This window comes from Hoplias malabaricus, chromosome 14, assembly GCF_029633855.1.
Source record: "Hoplias malabaricus isolate fHopMal1 chromosome 14, fHopMal1.hap1, whole genome shotgun sequence".
In the NCBI taxonomy this organism is placed as follows: Eukaryota; Metazoa; Chordata; class Actinopteri; order Characiformes; family Erythrinidae; genus Hoplias; species Hoplias malabaricus.
This window is the reverse complement of record NC_089813.1, coordinates 39267639-39288646: the sequence shown is the minus strand read 5'-3', so window position 1 is coordinate 39288646 and position 21008 is coordinate 39267639. Positions and strand designations below refer to the sequence as shown.

The 21008-nt window shown below is 46.5% G+C and overlaps 1 protein-coding gene across 1 annotated transcript in view; it reads left to right on the top strand.

The window, feature by feature from the left end:
* Positions 1-1330: 1330 nt before the first annotated feature.
* Positions 1331-21008, top strand: part of LOC136665630 (uncharacterized) — a 27861-nt gene continuing 8183 nt past the window's right edge. Inside the window, exons 1-2 of the mRNA XM_066643276.1 lie at positions 1331-1350; positions 1746-2082. Coding sequence (XP_066499373.1) covers positions 1331-1350; positions 1746-2082 — 357 coding nt within the window. The remainder of the gene's footprint in view (positions 1351-1745; positions 2083-21008) is intronic.

The following is a 21008-nucleotide window of genomic DNA, read 5'->3' as shown; positions in this document are numbered from 1 at the left end:
CTACTCAGCCTCACCTCTCCTTCTCTAGCTCTATTCTCTTTCCTCTCTCTTTCTGACCTTTTCTTATTCCTTTTTTGTCTATCTCCTTCTCTTCCAGTTTCTCTTTCCCCCTCTTTCTCTCTACCTCCCTTTCCTTTCCTTGTACTCTTTCATCTCCACCTACTTAACTCCCTCTGTCTCTCACTTACTTCTCTCACCCACTCACTTTTTCTCACCTGTCTCTTTCATTTTCACTCCTCTCTCAATCTTCCCTCTCTCTTTGTCTCTTCTCCTCTTTCCCCTAACCCCTGTCGCTCTCTCTCTCTGTCTCTCTGTCTCTCATTCTACTCCAGTCCCCCAGCAGCAGCACTGATTGGCCGTGTGCCCTCAAAGGCAATGGCAGCAGAGTCTCATTGTCTCAATGCCAGTGCATGTGACCAGCTGGCATTGGCCAAGAGAGAGAGAGAAAGAGAGAGAGGGAGTGGGGGAGACAGAAGGATAAAGATTGGAGGACAGCGAGGGGCAAGCGAGGCCGGCAGCTGACACAGGAACAAAGCGGGCGAGTTAATATGACTCCACACACACCTCAACTCAGCGTTTCAACAGTAAACCAGATACTGAAGATCTACTGAAAATCTACTGAACATCCACTGAACTACTACTAAACTACTACTGAACTACTACTGAACATCTACTGAACTACTACTGAACATCTACTGAACTACTACTGAACTACTACTGAACTACTACTGAACATCTACTGAACATCTACTGAATTACTACTGAACTACACAACACCTACTGAACAACCACTAGACAACCACTGAACACCTACAGAACACCTACTGAACTACTGAACACCAACTGAGCAACCACTGAACAACTACTGAACACCTACTGAACACCTACTGAACAACAGCTAAACACCTACACAACACCTACTGAACAACCACTGAACAACCACTGAACACCTACTGAACACTGAACTACTGAACATGTACTAAACAACTACTGAACATCTACTGAACATGTACTAAACAACTACTGAACATCTACTGAACACTTACTACACAACTACTGAACATCGGTTGAACACTTACTGATCAACTACTGAACACTTATTGAACAACTACTGAACACCGACTGAACAACCACCGAACACTTACTGATCAACTACTGAACACTTATTGAACACCTACTGAAATTTTAAACAGAAGTCTAAACACGGATACAGCTCAGGGTGGAGAACTCTCTCTCAGATCGGACATCAAAGTGTTATCTGTCAACGTTATCAGTCTCCGCCTCCTTTACCCCGTCTGCGACACCCCCCCGTTCCTCGGCTCCTCAGATCATGGGCCTCAGTGTCCCGAGGTCAGTGGCGGTCAGCGTCTTTTGGGTCCGCCCACACATTTTTATTAATCCAGTCGCCCCGTCCCGCTGCCCTCATTAGAACCCTGAAGAGACCGCCGGCTCTATTAGTGGGCGACCCACTCTGGAATCCCGCTCAGCTTCAGAGCTGAGGTCAGCGGAAAAGCTTTCCAAGCCAAGGTTGCTCTTTAAACTGCGTCCAAGCGCTACACCGCGGCTGTGGAAGTGTTTTGGGAGCCACACACAGGGCAGGGCTCCATATTTAACGGAGAATGTGATCCTAATGAGGCCTTTCAACCCGAACGTGACGGCGACGACCTTCCAACAATATTTTGCTTGGTTTTTACCGGCATTGTTTTGCTTGACTCAGGCACCGTGTTTTCACTGCCTCGTTTCAGAGCAGGACGGACAAGCCTCGTAACAACAGCCCACTCTCTCCTGCAAGGACACGGAAAAGAGGAACGGAGGAGGAAGGAAGGAGAAGACAGACCCTTGGAGAAAGAACCAGAGCTGAGAAGACAGGATGCGAAAGAAGCTCAGCTTGGCATCGGCGAAAAAAGAAAGGACGACCACACCAGACTTGGAAGAGAGCGGAGGAAAGAATCACAAACAGAAGAGGGCAGAGAAAACATCATCAAAGTCTTCCGAGCAACGTTTCCCTTTCTGCTCTCCTACGTTCCTTCCCTCCAGCGAGGATCCGTGGCCGCAGCCAGGGAAGATGTTATCCAGCAATGGGTCACACACACACACACACACACACACACACAAGGAGGTCACTGAGAGCAAGAGCCTTCAATCAAACACATCACTGCATTGTCTCCAACTCAAAACCTATCAAGGTCCTCTCTGACAGCTCCAGCTCCAGTATAAAACCATGAGCACGTCTCACACTTAAAGCAACTCTAGGTAATATTTTTACCTTAAAATTACAGCTTCAAAATCATGGTGACGCTCAACTGAGCTGTAATAACGAGAATAGAGCCTCTGTCATTGCTACCTGAAGGCTCGGCACTGCAGAAACTGTTCTATGTAATTTTGGGAGGGTAGGAAACCACTCTGCAACTGTAGGTGGAGCCCAGGAGCAAAAATACCGTAGTGCACTACAGAGGGAGAATGGAGTGATTTGGGATTACACCTCTGTGTTTGTAGCATGCGTCTTGGTGTTTTGATCTCTCTTTGGCCCCCTGCTGGACGGATGTGATCATGCACCTCGTTTTTATAATCGTCTGGACGAAGATATTTTCAAAACCAGAGAGAACAAAATGTCCGTTTTTAAAAATAAACAGATCTGTGTGGAAGGGGCCTCAGACTCAGACTCTGTTCGTTTAGAGAAGCCCCGCCCCCCCGTTTACATTTCTGGCTCGTCGTGAGACTGAGGACTAAACTCCTTACAGACGTTTGACGGGATTCAAAACGGCAGAGAATTTTTTTCTGGTTTTCATGAAGGTAATGAAATATCCCCAGATCTGTGGACGTGCTCCATACGGCAGGTCCCTCGCAGCAGCGTGAGCCGTCAGTTGGGGTTTAGCTGAACTTGGCTTCATCGGCCTGCGGTCAGTAAGAGTCCGGTTACGCGTCGTTACAACACACTTACTGACGTTAAAGCAAGACGACAGGCCGGAGATCCACACAGTTCCGGCTCCAGTCGGAGCATTAGCCACACTATTCGTCTCCTGAGTGGACAACAGGGTAAAGACATGGATTCAGACCTCATTGGAACAAGAAGGAACAGCAGGGGGTGTGTGGGGGGGGTCCTTGAGTCCTTGGGAAGGTGTCCCACGGGATGGTACTCAACAACTCAACCTGCTACTGCAGTATTAATAGAAGTGGAGCTGAAAGTCAGAGTGTCTTACAGAATGGACAGCCTAACACACTCACCCAATCACTCACACATTCACCCAGTCACTCACACACACTCACCCCTGTGGACAGTTTCACACACTCACCTAGTCACTCACACACTCAAACCTGTGGACAGTTTCACACACTCACCTAGTCACTCACACACTCACCCAGTCACTCACACACTCACCCCTGTGGACAGTTTCACACACTCACCCAGTCACTCACACACTCAAACCTGTGGACAGTTTCACACACTCACCTAGTCACTCACACACTCAAACCTGTGGACAGTTTCACACACTCACCTAGTCACTCACACACTCACCCAGTCACTCACACACTCACCCCTGTGGACAGTTTCACACACTCACCCAGTCACTCACACACTCAAACCTGTGGACAGTTTCACACACTCACCCAGTCACTCACACACTCAAACCTGTGGACAGTTTCACACACTCACCTAGTCACTCACACACTCAAACCTGTGGACAGTTTCACACACTCACCTAGTCACTCACACACTCAAACCTGTGGACAGTTTCACACACTCACCCAGTCACTCACACACTCAAACCTGTGGACAGTTTCACACACTCACCTAGTCACTCACACACTCACACCTGTGGACAGTTTCACACACTCACCCAGTCACTCACACACTCACACCTGTGCACAGTTTCACACACTCACCTAGTCACTCACACACTCACCCAGTCACTCACACACTCACACCTGAGGACAGTTTCACACACTCACCCAGTCACTCACACACTCACCCCTGTGGACAGTTTCACACACTCACCTAGTCAGTCACACACTCACCCAGTCACTCATACTCTCACCCAGTCACTCACACGCACTCTAACCTGTGGACAGTTTCACACACTCACCCAGTTACTCACACACTCACCCAGTCACTCACACACACACACCTGAGGACAGTTTCACACACTCACCCAGTCACTCACACACTCACACCTGTGGACAGTGTCACACACTCACCCAGTCACTCACACACTCACACCTGTGGACAGTTTCACACACTCACCTAGTCACTCACACAGTCACACCTGTGGACAGTTTCACACACTCACCCAGTTACTCACACACTCACCCAGTCACTCACACACTCAAACCTGTGGACAGTTTCACACACTCACCCAGTCACTCACACACTCACACCTGTGCACAGTTTCACACACTCACCTAGTCACTCACACACTCACCCAGTCACTCACACACTCACACCTGAGGACAGTTTCACACACTCACCCAGTCACTCACACACTCACCCCTGTGGACAGTTTCACACACTCACCTAGTCAGTCACACACTCACCCAGTCACTCATACTCTCACCCAGTCACTCACACGCACTCTAACCTGTGGACAGTTTCACACACTCACCCAGTCACTCACACACACACACCTGAGGACAGTTTCACACACTCACCCAGTCACTCACACACTCACACCTGTGGACAGTGTCACACACTCACCCAGTCACTCACACACTCACACCTGTGGACAGTTTCACACACTCACCTAGTCACTCACACAGTCACACCTGTGGACAGTTTCACACACTCACCCAGTCACTCACACACTCACCCAGTCACTCACACACACTCTAACCTGTGGACAGTTTCACACACTCACCCAGTCACTCGCACACTCACCCAGTCACTCACACACACTCACACCTGTGGACAGTTTCACACTCACCCAGTCACTCACACACTCACCCAGTCACTCACACACACTCTAACCTGTGGACAGTTTCACACACTCACCCAGTCACTCGCACACTCACTCAGTCACTCACACACACTCACACCTGTGAACAGTTTCACACACTCACCCAGTCACTCACACACACTCACACCTGTGCACAGTTTCACACACTCACCCAGTCACGCACACACTCACCCCTGTGAACAGTTTCACACACTCACCTAGTCAGTCACACACTCACCCAGTCACTCATACTCTCACCCAGTCACTCACACGCACTCTAACCTGTGGACAGTTTCACACACTCACCCAGTCACTCACACACTCACCCCTGTGGACAGTTTCACACACTCACCCAGTCACTCACACACTCAAACCTGTGGACAGTTTCACACACTCACCTAGTCACTCACACACTCAAACCTGTGGACAGTTTCACACACTCACCCAGTCACTCACACACTCACACCTGTGCACAGTTTCACACACTCACCTAGTCACTCACACACTCACCCAGTCACTCACACACTCACCCCTGTGGACAGTTTCACACACTCACCCAGTCACTCACACACTCACACCTGAGGACAGTTTCACACACTCACCCAGTCACTCACACACTCACCCCTGTGGACAGTTTCACACACTCACCTAGTCAGTCACACACTCACCCAGTCACTCATACTCTCACCCAGTCACTCACACGCACTCTAACCTGTGGACAGTTTCACACACTCACCCAGTTATTCACACACTCACCCAGTCACTCACACACACACACCTGAGGACAGTTTCACACACTCACCCAGTCACTCACACACTCACACCTGTGGACAGTGTCACACACTCACCCAGTCACTCACACACTCACCCAGTCACTCACACACACTCTAACCTGTGGACAGTTTCACACACTCACCCAGTCACTCGCACACTCACCCAGTCACTCACACACACTCACACCTGTGGACAGTTTCACACTCACCCAGTCACTCACACACTCACCCAGTCACTCACACACACTCTAACCTGTGGACAGTTTCACACACTCACCCAGTCACTCGCACACTCACTCAGTCACTCACACACACTCACACCTGTGGACAGTTTCACACACTCACCCAGTCACTCACACACACTCTAACCTGTGGACAGTTTCACACACTCACCCAGTCACTCGCACACTCACTCAGTCACTCACACACACTCACACCTGTGGACAGTTTCACACACTCACCCAGTCACTCACACACACTCACACCTGTGGACAGTTTCACACACTCACCCAGTCACTCACACACTCACTCAGTCACTCACACACTCACCCAGTCACTCACACACACTCACCCCTGTGGACAGTTTCACACACTCACCTAGTCACTCACACACTCAAACCTGTGGACAGTTTCACACACTCACCTAGTCACTCACACACTCACCCAGTCACTCACACACTCACCCCTGTGGACAGTTTCACACACTCACCCAGTCACTCACACACTCAAACCTGTGGACAGTTTCACACACTCACCTAGTCACTCACACACTCAAACCTGTGGACAGTTTCACACACTCACCTAGTCACTCACACACTCACCCAGTCACTCACACACTCACCCCTGTGGACAGTTTCACACACTCACCCAGTCACTCACACACTCAAACCTGTGGACAGTTTCACACACTCACCCAGTCACTCACACACTCAAACCTGTGGACAGTTTCACACACTCACCTAGTCACTCACACACTCAAACCTGTGGACAGTTTCACACACTCACCTAGTCACTCACACACTCAAACCTGTGGACAGTTTCACACACTCACCCAGTCACTCACACACTCAAACCTGTGGACAGTTTCACACACTCACCTAGTCACTCACACACTCACACCTGTGGACAGTTTCACACACTCACCCAGTCACTCACACACTCACACCTGTGCACAGTTTCACACACTCACCTAGTCACTCACACACTCACCCAGTCACTCACACACTCACACCTGAGGACAGTTTCACACACTCACCCAGTCACTCACACACTCACCCCTGTGGACAGTTTCACACACTCACCTAGTCAGTCACACACTCACCCAGTCACTCATACTCTCACCCAGTCACTCACACGCACTCTAACCTGTGGACAGTTTCACACACTCACCCAGTTACTCACACACTCACCCAGTCACTCACACACACACACCTGAGGACAGTTTCACACACTCACCCAGTCACTCACACACTCACACCTGTGGACAGTGTCACACACTCACCCAGTCACTCACACACTCACACCTGTGGACAGTTTCACACACTCACCTAGTCACTCACACAGTCACACCTGTGGACAGTTTCACACACTCACCCAGTTACTCACACACTCACCCAGTCACTCACACACTCAAACCTGTGGACAGTTTCACACACTCACCCAGTCACTCACACACTCACACCTGTGCACAGTTTCACACACTCACCTAGTCACTCACACACTCACCCAGTCACTCACACACTCACACCTGAGGACAGTTTCACACACTCACCCAGTCACTCACACACTCACCCCTGTGGACAGTTTCACACACTCACCTAGTCAGTCACACACTCACCCAGTCACTCATACTCTCACCCAGTCACTCACACGCACTCTAACCTGTGGACAGTTTCACACACTCACCCAGTTACTCACACACTCACCCAGTCACTCACACACACACACCTGAGGACAGTTTCACACACTCACCCAGTCACTCACACACTCACACCTGTGGACAGTGTCACACACTCACCCAGTCACTCACACACTCACACCTGTGGACAGTTTCACACACTCACCTAGTCACTCACACAGTCACACCTGTGGACAGTTTCACACACTCACCCAGTCACTCACACACTCACCCAGTCACTCACACACACTCTAACCTGTGGACAGTTTCACACACTCACCCAGTCACTCGCACACTCACCCAGTCACTCACACACACTCACACCTGTGGACAGTTTCACACTCACCCAGTCACTCACACACTCACCCAGTCACTCACACACACTCTAACCTGTGGACAGTTTCACACACTCACCCAGTCACTCGCACACTCACTCAGTCACTCACACACACTCACACCTGTGAACAGTTTCACACACTCACCCAGTCACTCACACACACTCACACCTGTGCACAGTTTCACACACTCACCCAGTCACGCACACACTCACCCCTGTGAACAGTTTCACACACTCACCTAGTCAGTCACACACTCACCCAGTCACTCATACTCTCACCCAGTCACTCACACGCACTCTAACCTGTGGACAGTTTCACACACTCACCCAGTCACTCACACACTCACCCCTGTGGACAGTTTCACACACTCACCCAGTCACTCACACACTCAAACCTGTGGACAGTTTCACACACTCACCTAGTCACTCACACACTCAAACCTGTGGACAGTTTCACACACTCACCCAGTCACTCACACACTCACACCTGTGCACAGTTTCACACACTCACCTAGTCACTCACACACTCACCCAGTCACTCACACACTCACCCCTGTGGACAGTTTCACACACTCACCCAGTCACTCACACACTCACACCTGAGGACAGTTTCACACACTCACCCAGTCACTCACACACTCACCCCTGTGGACAGTTTCACACACTCACCTAGTCAGTCACACACTCACCCAGTCACTCATCATACTCTCACCCAGTCACTCACACGCACTCTAACCTGTGGACAGTTTCACACACTCACCCAGTTATTCACACACTCACCCAGTCATTCACACACACACACCTGAGGACAGTTTCACACACTCACCCAGTCACTCACACACTCACACCTGTGGACAGTGTCACACACTCACCCAGTCACTCACACACTCACCCAGTCACTCACACACACTCTAACCTGTGGACAGTTTCACACACTCACCCAGTCACTCGCACACTCACCCAGTCACTCACACACACTCACACCTGTGGACAGTTTCACACTCACCCAGTCACTCACACACTCACCCAGTCACTCACACACACTCTAACCTGTGGACAGTTTCACACACTCACCCAGTCACTCGCACACTCACTCAGTCACTCACACACACTCACACCTGTGGACAGTTTCACACACTCACCCAGTCACTCACACACACTCTAACCTGTGGACAGTTTCACACACTCACCCAGTCACTCGCACACTCACTCAGTCACTCACACACACTCACACCTGTGGACAGTTTCACACACTCACCCAGTCACTCACACACACTCACACCTGTGGACAGTTTCACACACTCACTCACACCTTTCAGTGTTACTTCATACAGACCCTTCATTTACAGAGGAGAAATCACTGTTTACCAGTGCCCAGTGTTAGCATTAATTCACAAATGTTTATGCATCACGAGAGGAAGATTACACACTGATTTAAAGCAAACCACACCTTCTTCCTCTTCAGAGAACACAAGACTCATTCACTCCTACAGGCACCATTTACAGACCGGAGTGTTAAAGCCCTCAGTGTCACTGAACAGGGTGCAAGGGCGCTAACAAAGTATGCCGAGTAACAGGCTACAGTCTGTAATCACAGAACTACAAACTGCTTCTTCCTGTCTCCTCGGTGGAGCTGAGTGTGAAACAGGGAGGTAGGTGTAATGTTGTGGCTGATTGGTGTGTTTCAAAATCTCTCGTGAAATCAGACAAGAGCACATCAGCCAAACGAGAAAAGAATTTTTCTCACTAAAGGGTTAAAGTCCACACTGCAAAGCTTACATGAGCTGAGTGTGTGATAATAATCAGCAACCACACACACACACACAGAGAGAGAGAGAGAGAGAGAGAGAAATCCAAGAATGTTCTAGATATCTGATCTCCAGCCTTTGTGTGACGTTCTGTCGTAACAGAGTGACCTCAACTGAACTAATACTGATAACCTCCAGTCACACACACACACACACACACACACACACACACACATTCACAGACACTGTGTGTGTATGAGAGAGAGAGAGAGAGAGAGAGAGAGAGAGAGAGAGAGAGAGGTGAAGGTTAAAAGCTTAATGGAAATGGCCAGATTGCGGGAGGTTAGCATGATGGTCATGCACAGTGCACTTCCTATGAAAGCTTAGAGAAAAGTTGAAAGCTCATGAATTATTCAGTATTTAATAAAATATGCAAGAGCCATCATGAATTATTCAGTGAATTATTCTGTTACTACTAAGAATTATGCAGCATCTACTGTGCATTATTTAGAAATCACCATTAACTATTTGTTATCTATGTAATATACAGTATTCAGTATCTACTACAAATGATTCAGTTCCTGCAAGGAACCATCTAGTATTTAATAAAAATAAATAACTTTGTACTGAATATTAATTATTTAGTATCTACAATGTATTATTGAGTATTTACAATAAAACTAATATAGCTCTTTGGTTGTTGTTCTATATATATATATATATATATATATATATAATAAAAGTCCCTAAAATAAAGAGGTTATCATCACCATCTTCTTTGCTGCTTAATCCCTTTCAGAGTCGCGGTATAAAGAAGATATATTAACGTAAAAAATAAACCCTATATATATATATTTCATAATAAAAGTCCCTAATATAAAGAGGCTATCATCACCATCTTCTTTGCTGCTTAATCCATTTCAGAGTTGCGGTATAAAGAAGATATATTAATCTAAAAAATAAACCCTATGTATATATTTCATAATAAAAGTTCCCAAATGATCCTGAAATAAAATTGTGTCAGCGATCTACAGTGGAGATAAATGACGTCTGAATGTAGTCAAGTCCAAAAACCGTCTCATGTTTAGAGGCTAAGGGTTTTAAAATCTCCCTCCCGACTCCCAGTTGTTTTGAGTATTTTGGGCCCACTTTTAAACGGAGCTCCCACTGTAGCAGCACTTACGCTTCATTTATCCGTCACTTCAGCGGCCCGTCTCTAACTGCAGCCTTTAAAGGAACAGGCCTTAATGGCTTCCTCTGAGGATTAGAGCAGAGGAAGAGGTGGAAGAGGAGGAGGAGGAGGAGTAGGAAGGCTACCAAAGTAGGCCAACACCCACGGCAATCTCAGGATTCCCCTTCACACACACAAATACACACACAGCTCCAACCCATTAACGACTTTCTAGGCACAAATTTCTACGACTGAGAAGTGCTCATCGTCCGAGTCTCTGTAGAACTGGGTTCTGAGCAAAAACAGAAGAGTGTACAGTAATGAGTGTGACCACACGACGGAAAACTCCCTGAGTGAACTCAGAAAAGATTTGATTTAGGAAACGTGTAATGACGTCTCAGTTTTCACCATGATTCACCTCGACAGTGCTGCTATAATTCAGTCCTGTTTCATTTGACATTTTACATCGTGTCCTGAGGTCATTTTCCCTCCAAACAGCCCCTCTTTATTTCTCCTTAAAAGTATTATTATTATATTATTATTATTATTATTATTATTATTATTATTATTATTGTTGTTGTTGTTGTTTTCTTAAATTTTAATTTAGTGAGGTTTACAAAATACATTCTCTGTGAAATAATCACCTGGAAGCCACATACTACACCACAGAAGCCATACACTAACACCTTACCAATTATCTGGGTTACTATAGCAACCACTTAGCCACAGCCTAGCAACCACCTGGAAAACTGCAGTAACCATAAAGCAACACCCACCATGTTTGATTCGTATATATTTTTCTTAAGCACCATTCCAAGGAAGCGTACAATATGTAGCATAAATATATATTTGCTGTTTGTGGAGGTACACATTCATTTCTTACACCTAGAATTAACCTTAAACCTAACCCTGACCTCAGCTCAGGACTATTCCCCGTGTAACGTTCTTCCGCAACAGTTTACAGCACCATTTCTGACATATTCTTCTCCAGGTTCATAGAAGACTTTGTGTGTATTTTAGTGAAACAGCACCTCCAGTGGACTGGAGCTCGCTTAGTTTATTTATAAAATAAACACCATTCATAACCAATTATAACAAATTATAACAGGGCAGCACGGTGGCTTAGTGGTTAGCACGTTCGCCTCCCAGCGCTGGGATCTTGGGTTCAAGTCCCATCTGGGTGGAGTTTCCATGTTCTCCCCGTGTCTGTGTGGGTTTCCTCCCACAGTCCAAAAACATGGAGGGTAGGTGAATTGGCTTCTGTCTAATAACTGTCCTGGTGTGTGAGTGAATGAGTGTGAATGTGTGTGCGCCCAGATATGGATTGGCGCTCTGTCCTGGGTGAAATCCTAGTGCCCGATGCAGTCCTCCAGGTGGACGGTCGTTCCTGGTCGAGAGTACGCTGTGCGCGTTTGGCTGCCGCTTCTCGCCAGTGTGTGGATTGAATGTTCTGAGCAGTGTGGATTGTAAAGCGTCCTTGGGTGTCTAGAAAGGCGCTATATAAGTGTAACGATAATAAGGAAAGATAATAAATATCTGGGTCGCTCATGTTTGCTGTATATAATTGTTGGAGGCCATTTTGATCATTATTGGTGAATGTAACAGTTATACATTACTAATAGACTACACCTACAATGGTTTATAAGACGTTTAAAATCTGTTTATAACATGGTTATTCCTAGTTTAAGGTTTTAAACACCTTAAAGGTCATTGATAACAATTTGAACACAGTGACAGAAAGGGCACCAGTGACCTACTTTTCTCCGACACTGAAAGTGTAAACACCACACTACCATCAGTGTCTAAAAAGACAGTATATCAGAGGTTTATTTATTAAACTTGGTGGTTAAATTGTGAACTGTGTGAACAAACAAGTGCTTGAGGGTCGACTGTCGACTGATGGAAGAGCTCAGTATTTGGCGAGATTTGATGTTTAACTGTAGATGAATGTGGGTTCACTATTTGGCAAACAACACGTCACAGTTGCCCTTTCTGTCTGTGTGTTATAACAGATTATTAATGACTTTTAATGTGTTTACAACTTAATTAACTATAACGCCACTTATAAAGCCTTTATAAGCGTAGTCTTATTCAAACCTGGTACCATTCTAACTTCAACCAAAGCACTGGGAATACAGAGAACTCTAATATTTACAAAGAGAAAGAGAAATGTCTTGTGTTTCAACTGAAGTAAATAAAATAAGACGTTATTTTAAGTACATTTCCATTCATAATGACACACCTGCTGTATTCAAATGACTCACACCTGCAAAACCTGCAAAATAAGGAAAGTAAGAACAAAACCTCACATCTGCAGAAAAATATATGACATAATGACAGTGATGACGATGATGATGATGATGAAGGTGAGTGTGTGGGTAGGATATGAAAGAGTTGAGTTTTTTATACAATGTGACTAACTCATAAACACACACACACACACACACATCATAAAAAGATCAAAACACACACACGACATAGACACTGAAGCTGTGGTTAAACTGGAAATACGTTAATGCCAACCACAGCAGTGTAAAAAAACTCCGGTTCTTCTCGATCTCACACTTTCTCCCCTCACTCACCGCTTTCTGTCTGAGTTTCAAAGGCGCGGAGAATGAAAGACCTGCACCAGAATGTCACAGACCCCTCAGAACACACTTCGGAAATGCCACATGAACCCACACACGGCCCAACCACCATCTCACACTCTGCTGGTGCACTAGAGCAGGACCAGAGACACGGCAAAGGTCTAAGATCTAAGCGCAAAAGGGTTCAGACACCGGAGAAAAGGAGATTTAAAGAGTAAACAGTGGCTCAGAACAGTAAAATTAGCATTAAAACCAACCCCATTATCACAGTGAGTGTCATAGTGTGTGTGTGTGGGAGTGGGGGGGGGTGGTTAACCCTTTCTACACCTCTCCTGGTGACAGTCCAGTGTTATTTGAGGTCATCGTCCAGTCCCTAGTTTTAACGGTTAATAAATACCTCACCGTGTTAAATCCAGTGCTCTACTGATTTTAGAAATACGTACGATCAGGAGAACGTCTGGAAACACACTTTGTTCTTCACTCACTCACAACACACACTACTTTTTAAGAAAACTAAAATAATGTTAATTTTAAAAAAATTTTGATTTTTTTTTCTAGAAATTTATTCTAATTATATATATTCATTCATTCATTCATTTATTGTCTGTAAACGCTTATCCAGTCGCGGTGGGTCCGGAGCCTACCCGGAATCACTGGGCACAAGGCGGGAACACACCCTGGAGGGGGCGCCAGTCCTTCACAGGGCTAATTGCACATACAGTACATATACTTTATACAAGAGCCAGGCTTAAAGAGAAGATCATCTTTGATATAATGAAGATCTTCCACAATACAGTTAACAACACCGCCAGTCCATCACACCTGTGGACAAGGGTACACAGAGGAAACCCACACAGACACAGGGAGAACACACCGCGCTCTTCACAGATCATTTCGCCTGCTTCCAACACCAAGCAGTCGCCGCCTGATATCTGCCCCCGACTCGACAGGGGGCACTGTATCCAGATCTGTTCAGTGCTGTTGAGTTCAGCTGTCAGTGCTTTTAATCTTGTGGCTGATCAGTGTTTGTTGTGTTGATATTGTAAATCAGAAAGTAAGCAGTGGATAGGATCCATTGATTTCTTTCCCTCTCTCTCTCTCTCTCTCTCTCTCTCTCTCTGAAAATCAGCTTAACACAGCGAAAACACACACCATCCGCTGAGTCAGGCCTTTATTTTCCGCCCCGTGTCTCAGAAGGACGGGGATGTATGGAGCTTTTCCGAGACCCAAGATGTAGGTCAGGCTTCCAGAGCTGAACAGAGAAGGTTTGAGTCACTGATTGATTACCAACACACTCTCAGTCGGAGCGGGGAACTCGGAGACAGTGTGAGAGCCACATGAAAGACGCAGGAGTCAAACAGAGAACCGGGCCTTACTCAAGAGCAGGTGCTTGCGTCAGGAAGCGTGTGCATGTGTGTGTGTGTGTGTGTGTGTGTGTGTGAGGCTCAGTGCAGCGTGGATGCGTTGCTTATCTCACTGTATGAGGTCAGGGCTTTAAAGGAAAGCGAAAAAAACGTGGCGCATCCTGTTTGGGGAAGTGTTTTCCGTTGGCGTCATCCAGGCCTTCGTTATGAGGCGCGCTGAGTCAAGAGGGAAACTGATACCAATTCAGTTTCCCATTTGCGGTGAATGAAGCATGACTCAGGGCTCGGAGTAAACACTGAGCTGCCGGGGATTTCTCTCCGCTTCTTTAAGACCTCTGAATACAGAACTGTGCTAAAGGTCGGTGAGATCAGGTCCGATTTACATCGGAACGTCAACCTGAGCTGTGCATCACTTACCGTGGGTTACGGTACACACTAGCGGCCTGTTTTCACCTGGTTTTAACGTGCACATTGTGTCCAGATTGTGTCTGCAGCCTCAGAGGGAAAGGCAGTGCGTTGCAGACGCTGTGAGTTTTAAAAACGACTGTCCAGAGGAATGTTTGAGAGTTTTACAGACACAGGGTTCCTGCGGTTTCTTTGTGTATGACGACAGATGTTCATTTCATCTGCGAAAGAGTCCAGCCACTGATCTCCAGAAAAAAACCACACACCTGCGCTGTCTCTGGCAGGACACGGAAAACATGTTTTGTTTACACTTAAATGTCGTAAATAAAAAATTGAACCAACTCACCTCTAAACAGCTTCAAAGAGAACATTAATATAGTTTTATTTAAACACTCTAGGGTCATTTTAGCCACTTTAGCATCGTATTGACATTAATTTTATACATTTCCTGTTTACACTGTAAAAAATAGCTGTGAATTTTACGGTGGAACACTGTAAAACCATGAGAGTAAATGACTGTAAACTCTAAAAAGGTTGAAAAGTTTCTTTAAAACAGCTAAATACCGTAAATACTTTTCAGCCAAAACACTAATTTTTACATCTCTTTACTGTAAAAAATACACGATTTCACAGTTAAATGCACACACCATTATGGGGTGGGACAAGTGACCAATGACAGGGAGCAGCTGGGGGTCATTAGGGAGCTCCCAGCATGCCTTGCTTCTCCATATTTTCTGTGACTTTCTGAGTTTCTTCGTTTTTCTCTTTTTTCTTGGAGACTTTGGAATTTTTGATTTTGGGTTGCATTTGGTCGATTATTTTGTGTATTTGTGTGTGTGTGTGTGTGTGTGTGTGTTTGTGTTATGACGAGATGTGTGTTGGTTCACCATCAGCCTGTGTTCTGAGTGTTGGAGTGTGGCGCCCACATTTCTTTGATCCTTTCGGCAATACTTCCTTTTAAGGGTTGACTATAGGATGCGGTTTGGCTCTGTCACCATTTTCTCTTTTATCACAGTATTTTCACGTTAATTTTACGGCTTCTACGGTTTCTTTGTTTTTTTTTTTATGTAAATACTGTGTAGTTTTTATGGTGTATATCAGTTCTCGAATGTAAAATTTAAGCCAAAATTAATACTGTAATGTCATAGACATTTTGAACGTAAATTTTACAGTGAAACCTTGGCAACCACAGCTGCTGTTTTTTTTACCGTAATTTTACTGACATTTTTTACAGTGTAGATTCTCTTGTCTTCACTTTTATTTGAAACTATCGATTTAATCTTGGTCGCACTGTTAACCCTTTAATATTTTTAAAATGTATTTATTTTTAACTATTTATTGACCACTTTAATCGTGGTTGCACTGTTTACATTTAAATTTTTTATTATTTTTTTTTTTACTTTATTTTAATTATGAACTAAATTGTGGTTACACTGTTTAACCCTTTATATTAAGGTAATGCCAAGTGTAAACAGCCCCTTTATGCTTTGGATACAGCAAAATTCAGTGATTTTAATGTGCACAAGCGTTCAGTAACTGTCTAATTATCTCTAAATAATGGGTCACTCGACTCAAGCAGCTGCACATGAGCCTAAGGTCACCTATCCCAAAGCGAAGTGGATCTAGAGGGGGAGGAAGCCCCCAGGAATCGCACTGAACCCTCAGGAGTAACGAGTGCTCCTCCAAATAACCTTGGAGATGAGTTGGGGTGGGGGACAGGATCCAGAACTAATCATCTAACATCAGGACCTGACCTCACTGATGCTCGGATACAATCAGCTCCTGACAGCAATGTTCCAGTACCTTCCCTAAGCCTCCCCAGCTCCAGATCCTCCGGCCGTTAGTGGAGGCCCGTTGTAAAAAAAAGTCAAGCTGGAACACATCACTGCTTGTGGTGGACAACATCTGCTGCATAAACACAGCGAGCGCGGGTTGCCAGATAACATTTGCTTTGACAGTGCGAGTTTTTTTTATACAGCCAGGAGTTGTATAAATAAATCACACCTGGACGTTCCTGCTGCTCTGTGGCCTTTGGTATGTCTTGGATGCAGCGAACAATCAGAGCACGTGGGAGCTCCGGTTATTGAGCTGGGTTTTGTGGATCTTTCTATTAAAACGGGAAATATACGTAAGCAGCGAAAGCGGATGTCTTTGAAGTCCATCTGGAGTCTTTAAGTGGGATGTATTTGGAAAAATAAATCACTTAGATGCCCACCAACTTATCTGCGGCTATCAAATCCACACAGCAATGTTCAAAAACATGTAGCGAAGCCAATCTCGGAAGAGCAGAGTCAGTAACTATTGCAGCAAGTAAGACACACTCCCTAAACGACCCCATCATTTCAGAATGAGGGAAAGCAGGTGTCTATAAACTTCCGGACACTGAGAGTGTATGACCTCATTATGACACGGAGGGGCTCAGCGAGGGGGTCCGACCCATGTAACTTAACCTTGGATTTACTGAGCCCTGGAAGACAAAACAGTCAGTGTGTGTGTGTGTGTGTGTGTTAGGGTTAGGGTTAGTGAAAGGCAGCTGTTGGACTGATGTTCTGAGGCTGAGACACACTGTCCCTGTGCAGGAGGGACACACACAGTTAATGGAGCTGTCTTTCTGCACCTCGACAGCTGTCCGAATGTTTTTGCTCGGCTCACAACACACCCACAGAATCCCCACCTCACCCCCACCCCTCCCCCACCCCACACAGTTGTTTTACCATTTATTTAACCTTTAATTTAACCAGGCAAGTCATTAATAGCATAGTCTTATTTACAATAACATCGTGGCAAGTAGCAGACGCTGCCTGAGGGAAAGGGAGCACATCAATAACAAGAACAACTCGCCGTGACGCTGCGCTGTTTATCAGCCCGAGACACACTGTGATCAGAGACTGGCTTCTGCTTATCAGCTCCAGACGGCAGTGTGACGTCTTTAACGACTTCTCTCTGAGAAACACTGGGATACACCAAGATACAGACCAGGACCCCCATACACCACCCCTGCCCCGGCACGTGACAGGTTCTGTACAAACGAAAGAAGTGCACACTCCTACAGTCTACAGAGTTACGGCATTTTGGAACTGGCTTGTCACTCACTCCTTCACCCAGTCACTCTCTCAAACAATCACTCTCATACACAGTCACTCTCTCTCACAGTCACCCTCTCACCCAGTCACTCTCTCAAACAATCACTCTCTCTCACAGTCACTGTCTCTCACAGTCACCCTCTCACACAGTCACTCTCTCAAACAATCACTCTCTCTCACAGTCACCCTCTCACCCAGTCACTCTCTCAAACAATCACTCTCTCTCACAGTCACTGTCTCTCACAGTCACCCTCTCACACAGTCACTCTCTCAAACAATCACTCTCTCTCACAGTCACTGTCTCTCACAGTCACCCTCTCACACAGTCACTCTCTCAAACAATCACTCTCTCTCACAGTCACCCTCTCACCCAGTCACTCTCTCAAACAATCACTCTCTCTCACAGTCACTGTCTCTCACAGTCACCCTCTCACACAGTCACTCTCTCAAACAATCACTCTCTCTCACAGTCACCCTCTCACCCAGTCACTCTCTCAAACAATCACTCTCTCTCACAGTCACTGTCTCACACAGTAACCCTCTCACCCAGTCACTCTCTCAAACAATCACTCTCTCTCACAGTCACCCTCTCACACAGTAACCCTCTCACCCAGTCACTCTCTCAAACAATCACTCTCTCTCACAGTCACTGTCTCTCACAGTCACCCTCTCACACAGTAACCCTCTCACACAGTAACCCTCTCACCCAGTCACTCTCTCAAACAATCAGTCTCATACACAGTCACTCTCTCTCACAGTCACCCTCTCACACAGTAACCCTCTCACCCAGTCACTCTCTCAAACAATCACTCTCTCTCACAGTCACTGTCTCTCACAGTCACCCTCTCACACAGTAACCCTCTCACACAGTAACCCTCTCACCCAGTCACTCTCTCAAACAATCACTCTCTCTCACAGTCACTGTCTCACACAGTCACCCTCTCACACAGTAACCCTCTCACCCAGTCACTCTCTCAAACAATCACTCTCATACACAGTCACTCTCTCTCACAGTCACCCTCTCACACAGTAACCCTCTCACACAGTAACCCTCTCACCCAGTCACTCTCTCAAACAATCACTTTCTCTCACAGTCACTGTCTCACACAGTCACCCTCTCACACAGTAACCCTCTCACCCAGTCACTCTCTCAAACAATCACTCTCATACACAGTCACTCTCTCTCACAGTCACCCTCTCACACAGTAACCCTCACACACAGTAACCCTCTCACCCAGTCACTCCCTCACCCAGTCACTCACTCACACATTCACTCTCTCACCCAGTCACTCCTTCACCCAGTCACTCCCTCACACATTCAATCTCTCACCCAGTCACTGTCTCACACATTCACTCTCTCACCCAGTCACTCTCTCACACATTCACTCTCTCACCCAGTCACTCCCTCACCCAGTCACTGTCTCACACATTCACTCTCTCACCCAATCACTCTCTCACACAGTCACTCTCTCACACAGTCACCCTCTCACACAGTAACCCTCTCACCCAGTCACTCCTTCACCCAGTCACTCTCTCACACATTCACTCTCTCACGCAGTCACTCTCTCACGCAGTCACTGTCTCACCCAATCACTCTCTCACACAGTCACTCTCTCACACAGTCACTCTCTCTCACAGTCACCCTCTCACACAGTAACCCTCTCACACATTCACTCTCTCACCCAGTCACTCTCTCACACTGTCACTCTCTCACATAGTAACTCCTTCACCCAGTCACTCTCTCACCCAGTCACTGTCTCACCCAGTCACTCTCTCACACAGTCACTCTCTCACCCAGTCACTGTCTCACCCAGTCACTGTCTCACACTGTCATTCTCTCACACAGTCACTGCCTCACACTGTCACTCTCTCACCCCATCACTATCTAACAGTCTCTCTCTCAACCAGTCGCTAACTCACACTGTCACTCTCTCACCCAATCATGCTATCACTCACACATTCACAGACCCACTCAGTCAGTCCCACTATAATTCACCCTCCCTCACTCACTTACTCACTCACTCGTACTAGCACTTTACTCTCTGACATACTCACTCACTCATTCACTCACTCACTAAGTCCCACTCCTCACATACTCACTCACTCACTCACTCACTCACTCACTGACTCACTGACTCACTGACTCATTCTCATACTCACTCACTCATTCAGGTTTCTCATAGTTAAACAAGAACTTAAATGATCTTCTGCACTTAGTGTTCACCCGTCTGCTTCTACACACACACACACACACACACACCGATCAGAGTAATTGATCTGTGTGGAGCAGCAGAGCCTCTGACATTCACCGTGGCCTCCAGCGTCACACACCCGCATCCCACTGTCTTAGCTCCCTGGGTGGGCAGCTGCAGACCCTTCATCACCATGGCCCTCGGAGGCAGAGGAGGAGGAGGAGGAGGAGTGTTGTCACTGCGCATATATTAACATCATTACAGCTCAGTACAGCAGACAATGAAGGGTTAAACGTACACAACTTTCCTTCATGCTTTCATTTATTGAGCAAACAGTAAAGGAGCAGGCCATAGGAGTGTGTGTGTGTGTGTGTGTGTATGCTAGTAGTGTGTGTGTGTGTGTGTGTGTGTGTGTGTGTGTGTGTGTGTGTGTGTGTGCTGGAGCCGGTCAGGAATCAAAGCTCCATTAAGTTATTGGACATTGACGGACACAGAGAGGCCGAGAGAGCACTGCAGCTT